This window comes from Hypanus sabinus, chromosome X1, assembly GCF_030144855.1.
Source record: "Hypanus sabinus isolate sHypSab1 chromosome X1, sHypSab1.hap1, whole genome shotgun sequence".
NCBI lineage: Eukaryota > Metazoa > Chordata > Chondrichthyes > Myliobatiformes > Dasyatidae > Hypanus > Hypanus sabinus.
Window position 1 is genome coordinate 68,587,308 of NC_082738.1, and position 12,608 is coordinate 68,599,915.

The following is a 12,608-nucleotide window of genomic DNA, read 5'->3' on the forward strand; positions in this document are numbered from 1 at the left end:
CCCAGTTTTATTTCTCCACGAGGTCCGCTTTAGGAACAAGAAATAGTAGAAAGAACGTAAGGAAACACCCAATACAGAGAGGAAATTGGAAAAAAGAAGCAGCAATTCCTATGATTCCTTAACTTCACCATCCTTATCACGTAATACAGCTTAAGAAACTGCAGCTATGTCTTTACAGATTATTTATCATTGATTAAAATAATTAGATTTCTGTTTAAGTTTGATTGCTAGCTACCTGATAAGGGGTAAGAAAGCCTTCTACTAATACTGTGAAATAAGACTATAAGACCAAAGGTCAGGGAGTACACCTGGTTGAAGTAACTCTTGCTTTTTTTGATAACCTCAATGCAATCTTTAGCATCTATATTAGATTCTCTCACCATGGTTGTAATATTACCATGCTGATCAACTTGGCCTTCATCCATTGTCAAGGCTGGTGATAGATATATTAGAGGCATTGAAGAGACTCTTGGATAGACATGATAAAATGAAAGTTGTTCAAAACATCCATTAAAAAAGACTATTAATCCATTTTTACTGTACAGACCATAAGACATAGGTGCAGAATACAGCCATTCGGCCCATCAAGCCTGCTCCACCATTCCATCGTGGCTGATTTATTATACCTCTCAACCCCATTCTCCTGCTTTCTCCTTGTAACTTTTTGACACTCTTTAATCAAGAACCTATCAGCCTCTTATTTAAATATACCCAATGACTTGGCTTCCACAGACTCACCACTGCCTGGCTAAAGAAATTCCTCCTCATCTCTGTTCTAAAAGGACATCACTCTATTCTGAGGCTGTGCCCTCTGGTTTTGAACTCTCCCACTATAGGAAATATTCACTCTATCAAGGTCTTTCAATATTCAATGGGTTTCAATGACATCTCCCCTCATTCTTCTAAACTCCAAGCAAGTCAAGGCTCAGAGTCAACAAATACTCCTCATACATTAACCCTTTCATTCTTGTGAACTTCCTTTGGATCCTCTCTAAAGACAGCATATCCTTACTTAGAATGGTCAAACAGGAATAGGAATAAGGGATCAGTGTTCTACTGATTACTGGCCTGCCAACAGATTTCAAAATATTGATTTGCTTGCTATTAAATGCTACTAGAATTAACTTCTTGTTTACTTATACTTCAGTAGCAAAAAAAGTCCAAAATTATTTTTAAAAATTGCATGCCAAGATATTCTATTCAAACATTACTGCAACTCAGGGGTTTATAAATTCACAGATGGTACGTTGTTTCACTCAAGGACAATGAACTTTATGGTGAGAGGCAAAGATAGACCAGTCAAGCTATAAGAAGAGCACATGTGAGAAGGACCTGGAAAGAACACACACAAGTGAAAGACAGATGCATGTTTAGACGCAGTTTTCAAATTATTGCTAATTAACTAATTCCTGGACAATCTGTATATTCATCAGCCACCAAACCAGATTCTGCTGAAGATGTAAATTATAGGTTTAAATTACTTAAGTGAACAAATGAGTTTTAAAAACATCACTCATTATTATGACATAAATTATAGTACATTAATATTACCAAATATCATATTTCATGTAAACATCATAGTGTACTCCAGAAGTATTTCCTTCTTTAATAATATACTTCATAAGAGCATCATTTGTAACCTAATCCTACAGTCAGTTAGTATTATGGTGGGCTGAAAAATAACTATAGCCACAATTCTAATAGATGACTCCATACCAATGCACATTTTGAAATTCCAATTCACAATTTTCTTTAGGGTACTGACTCATTTGATGAAAGCAAGGTAAAGCCTACATTAAAATAAGAGGATTTTAGATGAACAACATTAAGATTCTTTACAGGATCATCCTGCCAATTTAAACAAGGACTAGATAGCGTGGATGTGGAGAGGATGTTTCCTATAATATCAATCTAATCATGCCTCAGCTCCAGGTTTATGGAAACTTGTTCATGAGAATGATCCTAGTAATGAAAGGGTTAATGTATGAGAAGCATTTGATGGCTCTAGGCCTGTACTCACTGGAGCTCAGAAAAATAAAGGGTCTCATGAAACCTATCGAATATTGAAAGGCTTCACAGGCAGGAGGACATGGAGAGGAAGTTTCCTACAGTGGGGCAGTTGAGGACCAGAGGGCACAGAGATGAGGAGGAATTTCTTTAGCTAGAGGGTAGAGAATCTGTGGAAGCCAAGACATTGGGTATATTTAAAGTAGTTGATAGGTTCTTGTTTAGTAAGGGCATCATCACAGGAAGAAGGGTAGAAGAATGGGTTTGAGAGGGATAGTAAATCAGCCAGAATAGACTTGATTGGCCTAATTCTGCTCCTATGTCTGACGGTGCTATGGTCTTATTTCATCCAATTCTCAATCCTGCTGTCCATAGGCTCTACAGATTGGTTGTAAGTCATCTCAGGAGATGTTCCAAGCTCTGCAAAAATTGCAAGTGGCAGTACACACTTCACTTGGGAGCTTAGGAGATAATGGCGCCTAATGGCAACTCTTTTGCTTTCATCTTCAGAAACAGCTCTAATTCTATCTTTAATATCTCTATTTTCCCCTTTTAGGGTTCTTTTGAAGGTCCTGACCTGGAGTTACACGCTGACTTCGGTTCTTTGCGGGAATGGGACCTGCTGTCAGGGTCTCACGATTGGCCGTTATTCAATATACCAAGGATGTGGTCTAGAAGATTAGCTTGCCTATGGAGTTTCGGGATTTCATGAGGTTGGTGCCTCTGCAGGAAATTGGTGTGTCGTGGGAGATGAAAGGTTTCTGGCTGTGTGCCCAGAGACCCGAGTTCCTTGGGAACAGAGCTTGGAAAAAGCAACGCAACGGACTTTTAACATGGTAAATCAGCGAGTTGTTTGTTATGTCTCCTCTCACTGTGAAATGGATACACCTCTTTTTCCCTTATAAGGGAGAGAAAGAGCTGGTGGAATGTCGAATTACCGGGTGAATGAGCAGTCTTTGGGGTACTGCAAGTCCGTGTCTTTATCGATGCTTTGCTGCACGCTTGAGTGCTCGGTGGGGGTGGGGCACCAATGCTTTTTTTTGCTGGTGGGGGGGATCGTTACCTTGCTGCTGCTCATGTGTGGGTGGGGGGCTTTGGGGTTCTAACATTTAACTGTCATTCATTCTTTGGGGCACTCCTCGGCTTACGTGGATGGTTGCAAAGAAAAAGAATTACAGGATGTGTATTATATATATTGCTCTGACATTAAATGTACCTTTTAAACAAATGAAACTGACTGCTCTTGCAACTGAACGATTACAATTTCACCAGTGAGAAATACAATCAGTGACCACTTTATTAGGTACAGAAGTGGAACCCAGTGTGATCTTCTGCTGCTGTAGCCCATACACTTGAAGGCTTTGATGTGTTGTGTGTTCAGAGATGACCTTCTACACACTGCTGTTGTAACACGTGATTATTTGAGTCCTTCCTGTCAGCTCGAACCAGTCTGGCCGTTCTCCTCTGCCCTTTCTCATTAACAAGGTCTTTTCACTCACAGAACTGCCACTCACTGGATGTTTTTTTTGTTTCTCGCCCCATTCTCTGTAAATTCTAGAGATTGTTGTGTGTGAAAATCCCAGGAGTTTCTGAGTTACTCAATCCACCCCATCCGGCACCAACAATCATTCCACAGTCAAAGTCACTCAGATTTCTTCCCCATTCTGACGTTTGGTTTGAACAACAATTGAATCTCTTGACCATGTCTGCATGTTTTTATGCATTGAGTTGCTACCACATCATTGGCTGAGTAGATAACTACTTTATCAAGCAGGTATACAGGTGTACCTAATAAAGTGGCCACTAAGTGTATAATCGGCAGATTATGAGTGACTTTCACCTTTAGTTGGTAACAGCAGAATACCTTGGTCCCAACATGTTAATATCTAGACTCCTGATCACATCAGAACAGAAAACTAGAAGACTTTTCATCTCACTCAGTTTCTCCAGGTAACTATGGTATTGAAAGGAAAGCTAACCAGCCCTCCGAATCATTAGAGAACCTGTTTCCAATGCAGAGACTGGGAGTTGATCAAAGCCATCAGACAAACTTTAATGGTGATTGCTTAACCCCTTTGCAATGACCTGGAGGAATGGATCGAGTGGATAGCTAAAGACATTTTCCCAGGGTGGAATTGGCTAATATGGGGGGGGAGGGGGGGGATAACTTTCATTTGTATGGAGGAAAGTAAAGAAGGGATGTCCGAGGTAGGTTTTTTTTACACAGAGAGTGGTGAGTGCATGAAACACACTGCCAGGGATGGAGGCAGATACATTAAGGACATTTATGAGACTCTTAGACAGGCACATGGTGATAGAAAAATAGAGGGCTATGTAGGAGTGAAGTATTAGATTTTTAGAGTAGGTTAAATGGTCAGTACAACAACATGAACTAAGCTGTATTGTTCTATGTTTTACGACTTTGGTATCATGGGTGTCATGTAACAGGATTTGGACACACACAATGCTGGAGGAACTCAGCAGGTCAGGCAGCATCTATGGAAACAAGTACAGTCGATGATTTGGGCCGACACCCTTCGGCAGAACTGGAGAAAAAAAAATGAGGAGTAGATTTAAAAGGTTGAGGAGGGGAGAGAAACACACAAGGTGATAGGTGAAGCCAGGAGGGATGAAATAAATAGCTGGGAAGTTGATTGGTGAAAGAAATACAGGACTGGAGAAGGGGGAGTCTGATAGATGAGGATAGAAAGGTATGGAAGAAAGAAAAGGTGAGGGAGGAGCACCAGAGAGAGGCTATCAGCAGGTAAGAAGATATACTGTGTCCGGTGCTCCTGGTGTGGCCTTCTGTATATTGGTGAGAACTGACGTAGATCGGGAAACTGCTTTGCCGAGCACCAACCGCCAGAAGAAGTGGGATCTCCCAGTGGCCATCTATTTTAATTCCATTTCCTATTCCCATTCCGATACGTCTATCCTCCACTGTCCTGGGTAGCCTCCAACCTGATGACATGAAGATCGATTTCCGAACTTCTGGTAATGGTCCCGCCTGCCCCCTCCTTCACCAGTCCCCATCCCCTTTTCCCTCTCTCACCTTCTTGTCCACCCATCACTTCCCTCTGGTGCTCCTCCCTGCTTTTCTTTCTTCCATGGCTTTCTATTCCCCCCTTCTCCAGCCCTGCATCCCTCTCCCCAATCAACTTCCCAGCTCTTTACTTCACTCCCCCCCCTCCAGGTTTCACCTATCGCCTGGTGTTTCTCTCTCCCCTCCCCCACATTTTAAACCTATTCCTGATCTTTTTTTCTCCGGTCCTGCCGAAGGGTCTCGGCCCAAAATGTCAACTACATTCTTTTCCTTAGATACTGCCTGGCCTGCTGAGTTCCTCCAGCATTTTGTGTGTTGCTTGGATTTCCAACATCTCTAGTTTGTAACATGATTTGGATGATGTCCTGGCAGGCCAAATGATGTGATTAAATAAACATTTAAAGAAAATAGCGCACTCTTGTCGAGCAACTGCATATCCTGTTACAACATCAAACATCTAATAAAAATAAGTTGTCAAAAATTTAGGGCAGCATGGTGGTGAGGTGATTAGCAAAATGCTATTACAGTGTCAGCAACTCGGGTTCAATTCACCTTGCTGTCTGTAAGGAGTTTGCACATTCTCCTCGTGATCGCATCCTCTGGGAGCTCCAGTTTCCTCCCACATTCCAAAAGACGTGCAGGTTAGTAGGTTAACTGGTCACACAGGTACAATTGGGCAATATGGGATCGTTGGGGCCAGAAGGGGCTGTCATCATGCTGTATCCCTAAATTCCCAGCAATATGGTTGGGCTGTAAACATTGTATTGTTGTAACAAAAGAATTTCCCACAGATCCCTGAGTATAATGCAAATTATTCAGCACTAATAGCAAATTCCCACCGAAGAGCTCAAGCCAATAATTTGCTTGTGATCAACCTATCAGTTATCTTGGTCTGACAACCTTAAATTCAGCAACACTTTTAGAATCATCAAAACAAAACAAAGAATTAATGATTTTTTAAAAATGCAGGTGCCAGAAATATGAAATTAAAACAAAATTTGCAGTCTTAGAGGAACAGGGAAAAATAACCACATTATAAACTGAAGAGATTCTGCAGATGCTTGAAATCCAGAGCAACACACCCAAAATTCTGGAGGTCAGGCAGCATTTATAGAAATGTGTCATAAGGGGGCAGGAGGCTGGACCCAAGTGCAGGATGCAGGCACTGAAGTATCAGAGGCAGGACGGGAACAACTAAATGAGAGACAAGACGTGGAGACCATGGTGTGCCTGAGGGATGTGACATTCAAGGTGATGCTGGGGTTCCGAGAGAGTCTTAGAGTTCAGCCAGGCAGGAGCATCCCAGAGTTTAGGCAAGGCAGGATCCCAGAGTACAGGCAAGGCAGGATCCCGGAGTACAGGCAAGGCAGGATCCCGGAGTACAGGCAAGGCAGGATCCCGGAGTACAGGCAAGGCAGGATATTGGAGTGCAGGCAAGGCAGGATCCCAGAGTACAGGCAAGGCAGGATCCCGGAGTACAGGCAAGGCAGGATATTGGAGTGCAGGCAAGGCAGGATCCCAGAGTACAGGCAAGGCAGGATCCCAGAGTACAGGCAAGGCAGGATCCCGGAGTACAGGCAAGGCAGGATATTGGAGTGCAGGCAAGGCAGGATCCCAGAGTACAGGCAAGGCAGGATCCCAGAGTACAGGCAAGGCAGGATATTGGAGTGCAGGCAAGGCAGGATCCCAGAGTACAGGCAGGGTCTAGGAGTTCACTGGTCGGGCCACATGACTCCTGGGCAGGGTCCGGACCTCCCAGGCAGGAATACGGGGGCCTGAGCAGGTCACGGGGCACCTGCGTAGGTAGCGGGGCACGACCCATCACCAGCGAGGGATGGAAAGGGGCAGATACCTCTGTGCGGGCTGCTTAACTCCTAGGCAGGGCCCGAACCTCCCAGGTAGGAACACGGGGACCTGGGCAGGAAGGGGCAGAGTCCCCCGCCGGACAATGGCAGTCTGGCCAGGCTTGTCCGACGGAGGCAAGGGATAGGAAGGGAACTAGGTCCAGGGCGACTGCCAGACTTACTCGAAGAACTCGTCTTTAACGAGGGGAACTCCAAGTCAGGGCAACTGGAGGAACAGGGTAAGCAGGATAGGCAGAACAACCTATATATACAAGCCCCCTATATACACCGCCAGCCGATGGGCATCAGGGTCGCCTCCTTGATCCCCAACAAGCCACGATGATCCACAGGTGTGACTAATTGGGCTCAAGAGCGAAAGGAGGAACGGCTACAAGATCCGGAGTTCAGAATCCGCCGACCGGATCAAGACCCGGAATGCAAGTTCAGGACCGGACCATAACAGAAATGAGTAAACGGTCGACATATCACATTAATTTTAAGAAGAAGGAGAGGGGTAGGGTCAAATCAGTGTTTGCCATGGAGAGATGCTGCGGGGTCATTCAGATAAAAGAGGGTCCAAAATGTTATCTCTGTTTCTCTTTCCACATATGCCGGCTGACCTGCTGAGTATTTGCTTTAGTTCTTGTTGTTTAAGTTAAAAATACTCTTAAACCACTAAAACTAGAACTGTACTAACTACCTACAGTTTTAATATATTAAATCAGTTTGGATGAGCCAACATTACGGAGAAATGAAATTTATTTTATTACCTGAGATATCCCCTGGTGCTCCTCCCGTTCTCCCAATGTTTGAGAGGAGATGGTCTATGTTTGGTACTGGTTGTAATTCTGTATTATTTCCATGGTCAACTGGGGCCTGCAACAAAATACATTTTACATTACATTATTGACATAACGTATCTTTTTTTGTTAATCTTCAATAATAATTAATAAAAAAGATTTTAAAATGGAAATGAAAATACATTTTACAAGCTTATTTTTATTTCAATATTGCTTCCAAAGTCATTTATTAGTTACAAGTAATTACACCTATTTCATAAAGGTGTGTGCATTTAGTTATCTTCTGATCACAGCAAACGGTGAAGTAAGATGCAGATTTTTCCATGAGAACAGTTATTATCCCGTGAAAGATGACCAGCTGGGAGAGAAGAAGCCAGTACCTCTCCAACCTACTTGAAGAGCATTTTCGCAATCATTAAAATGTTCAAAGTTCAAATCAAATTTATTATCAATGTAGATATATGTTACCATAGATGACTCTGGGATTCATTTTCTTATGGGCATTTACAGGAAAGTAAAGAAATACAATAGAAGTTATGAAAAACTTATGTTCTCAATATTATTCATTTACACATTTTATAAGTTACACAATTTGTCTTCTTTTACACTTTGGTTGCTTCTCAATCTTTTAAATGCTAAAATCAAACCAACATCCACCACTTCTGCTGGCAGCTCGTTCCACACTCTTACCACTGAATGGAGGGGTTGCCCCTCAGGTTCCCCTCAAGTACTTCAACTTTCACCCTTAACCCATGAAATCTAGTTCTGGTCTTACTCAACCTCAGTGGAAAAAGCTTCCTTACATTGACTCTATCTATACCTCTCATAATTTTGAATATCAAATTTCCCTCATTCTCCTACACTCTAGGGAATAAAGTCCTAACATATACAACCTTTCCCAATAACTCAGATCCTCCAGTCCTGGCTTCATCCTTGTAAAATTTCTCTGTACTCTTTCAATCTTATTGCTATCTTTCCTGTTGGCAGATGACCAGAACTGCACACAATTCTCCAAATGTGGCCTCACCAATGTCGTATACAACTTCTGAGCACAATACTCTGATTTATGAAGGGCAATGTGCCCAAAGTTCTCGTTACGAGTCTTCAAGTTATAGGGAACGTACAAGTCCTACCTTCTCATCCATGTCTCCATCTTCATTGAAAAACCAGTCATACTGCAAAAAAAATGCAAATTGGTTTCAAAAGTAATTCAAATTATCCACTAGCCAATGGAACGATGCTTCAAAGGGACGTGACATTCCACAGATCCTGACAGAATTCAGCATATTAGAGTTTGCCCTTGTTACAAAAATTGAAAGAAAAACAGAGTAGATGTTGGAAATCCAATACGAGAAAAACGCAGGGAAGGAGTGCCTTGATATTGACACAGATGTCTGTGGATATTAAGTTATTGAGTATATTTAAAGGTCACAGTGAGAAGGCAGGAGAATGGAGTTGAGAGGGATAATAATAAATCAGCTATGATGGAATGGCGGAACAGATTAATGGGCTGAACAGCCTAATTCTGATCTAATGCCTTATGGTCTTGTGGTCTTTTAAGCAGTAAGACAATTCAGAACTGTTTTGCTCACTGCGCTTTCAGGCATTCATGGTTGGAGGTGCTAGAAACAGATGGGAGTGAAAATGAAACAATTTCACTACCTCAACAAGTTAGGACCTACAAAGAACTTGAAGGTATCAACAATCATCTTGAATGTTACAATTAAATGAAGATTTAGAGGATGCAATCATTGATATCATTGTATGAAGGCAGTCCATTATCCCTACTAGGTGTTTGCACTGATTTTGTTCATTGCCTACACTGGATAAATTCCTCTGCTGGTAACTATTAAGAACTAAATCACAGTCTTACGGTACTGTAGTACTATTGGTAGTGCTCAAATTTGTTCTGTATTTCAATTAAATACACAATTTGTTACTCAGTTTATCTTTTTTATACCTATTTAACTACTTCCATGAAATTTCAACTAATTGGGGCAGCCACATAACTGGGGCAAAATGTACTGGTCCCAATGTATCCCAAATAATTGTTACAGATCCAAAACAGCTTTATGAAAGTCTGGAGGGAAAACAGCAATTTGGCTCTACCAATGTACTATGTACTATGTTTAGTTATCATTACCCTACCAGGAGGTACTGTTGAGGTTGCAGTTAACGGGTGCATCCCAATGTAAAAGGGGGACAAAATCGAAAAGGGTGAATACAGGACTGAAGGTGTTGTATTTGAATAAATGCAGAATTTGGAATAAAGTTAATGAACTTGTAGCACAGTTAGAGATTGGCAGGTATGATGTCATGGGCTGAGTTGTGGCTGAAAGAAGATTAGAAGATTGTAGCTGAGATCTTAACGTCCAAGGACAGGCAGGTAGATCGAGGGGGTGGGGTGACTCCGTTGGTAAAAAATGAAATCAAATCATTAGAAAGAGGTGACTTAAGATCAGAAGGTGTAGAATCACTGCAAGTAGAGCTAAGGAATTGCAAGGGTAAAAAGACCCTGATAGGAGTTACAGTGGTGCTAGAAAATTTGTCCAATACTATATGTATTTGCTGGAAACATTTGGGTGAAGTTATTGCAGTACAAGGGGGTGATACCAGTTACTTAAAGCAAAGATTCACATACTTTTTCCAAGAAACACATGTAATATTGGATCATTTTTCTCAATAAATAAATGAACAAGTATAATATAACCATATAACAATTACAGCACAGAAACAGGCCATCTCGGCCCTTCTAGTCCATGCCGACGCTTACTCTCACCTAGTCCCACTGGCCCACACTCAGCCCATACCTCCATTCCTTTCCTGTCCATATACCTATCCAATTTTACTTTAAACGACTAAACCGGACCTGCCTCTACCACTTCTACTGGAAGCTCATTCCACACAGCTACCACTCTCTGAGTAAAGAAATTCCCCCTAGTGTTACCCTTAAACTTTTGCCCCCTAACTCTCAACTCATGTCCTCTTGTTTGAATCTCCCCTACTCTCAATGGAAAAAGCCTATCCACGTCAACTCTTTATTTTAAATACCTCTATCAAGTCCCCCCTCAACCTTCTATGCTCCAAAGAATAAAGACCTAACTTGTTCAACCTTTCCCTATAACTTAGGTGCTGAAACCCAGGTAATCTTCTCTGTACTCTCTCTATTTTGTTGATATCTTTCCTATAATTCGGTGACCAGAACTGTACACAATACTCCAAATTTGGCCTCACCAATGCCTTGTACAATTTTAATATTACACCCCAACTCCTATACTCAATGCTCTGATTTATAAAGGCCAGCATACCAAAAGCTTTCTTCACCACCCTATCCACATGAGATTCCACCTTCAGGGAACTATGCACCATTATTCCTAGATCACTCTGTTCTACTGCATTCTTCAATGCCCTACCATTAACCACGTATGTCCTAATTGGATTATTCCTACCAAAATGTAGCACCTCACACTTATCAGCATTAAACTCCATCTGCCATCGTTCAGCCCACTCTTCTAACTGGCCTAAATCTCTCTGCAAGCTTTGAAAATCTACTTCATTATCCACAATGCCACCTATCTTAGTATCATCTGCATACTTACTAATCCAATTTACCACCCCATCATCCAGATCATTAATGTATATGACAAACAAATGCTTTTGTGTTATTTATTTAATTAGGTTTTCTCTATCTAGTTTTCGGACTTATGTGAAGATCTGATCACATTTTAGGTCTGTCTTACTTATGCAGAAATAGAGAAAATTCTGCAGGATTCACAAACTTTCTGGCACACTTGTATATACAGACCTCCAAACAGCAGTAAGGATGTGGTCCACAAAATGGGAGATAGAAAATGGCAATGTTATTAGAGTCATGGAGAATTTCAATATGCAGGTAGATTGGGAAAATCAGGTTAGTGCTGGATCCCAAGAGGGGAAATTTATAGAATGGCCAGGAGATGGCTTTTTAGAGCAGCTCATGGTTGAGCCAACTATGGGATCAGCTATTCTGGATTGGGTGCTGTGCAATGAACTGGAATTGATTAGAGTGCTCAAGTTAAAGGAAATCTTAGGGGTCAGTGATCGTAATATGACAGAATTCACCCTGCAATTTGAGAAGGAGAAGCTAAAGTCAGATGTATCAATATTACAGTGGAGTAAAGGGAATTACAGAGGAATGAGAGAAGGAGTTGGCCAAAATTGATTGGAAGGGAACACTAGAAGGGATGATGGCAGAGCAGCAATGGCTGGAATTTCTGGGAGCAATTCAGAAAGTGCAGGATAGGTAGATCCCAAAGAAGAAGTCATATTCTAAAGGCAGGATGATACAACTTTGGCTGACAAGAGAAGTCAAAGCCAACATAAAAGCCAAAGAGGGCATAAAATAGAGCAAAAATTAGTGGAAATCTAGAGGATCTGGAAGCTTTTAAAAACCAACAGAAGGCAACAAAAAAGTCATAAAGAAGGAAAAGATTGAATATGAAGGTGAGCTTGCCAATTAATAATAAAGAGGATACCAAATGTTTCTTCAGATACATAAAGTGTAAAAGAGGGGTGTGAGTAGATATCAGACCGGAAAATGATGCTGCAGAGGTAGTAATGACTGACAAGGAAATGGTAGATGAACTGAATAAATATTTTGCAGCAGTCTTCACTGTGGAAGACACTAGCAGTATGCCAGAAGTTTGAGAGTGCCAGGGGGCAGAAGTGTGTGAAGTTCCTTCTAGGGAGAAGGTTTTTGGGAAACTGAAAGGTCTGAATGTAGCTAAGTCACCTGGACCAGATAGTCTACCCCTAAGGTTCTGAAGAGATTGCGGAGTCATTAGCAATGATCTTTCAAGAATCAGTTGATTTTGGCATGGTACTGGAGAAATGGAAAATTGCAAATGTCACTCCACTCTTCAAGAAGGGAGAAAG

At 41.6% G+C, this 12,608-nt stretch overlaps 1 protein-coding gene across 11 annotated transcripts in view; it reads right to left on the minus strand.

Annotated features, from left to right (window-relative positions):
• LOC132384984 (rho GTPase-activating protein 23-like) overlaps positions 1 to 12,608 on the minus strand; it is a 510,483-nt gene that overhangs the window by 22,281 nt on the left and 475,594 nt on the right. For all 11 annotated transcript variants that reach the window (XM_059956701.1, XM_059956700.1, XM_059956703.1 and 8 more), the window contains 2 exons: positions 8,828 to 8,869; positions 7,665 to 7,770 (listed from right to left, as the gene is read on the minus strand). In XM_059956701.1, the coding sequence (XP_059812684.1) occupies positions 7,665 to 7,770; positions 8,828 to 8,869 (148 nt within the window). The remainder of the gene's footprint in view (positions 1 to 7,664; positions 7,771 to 8,827; positions 8,870 to 12,608) is intronic.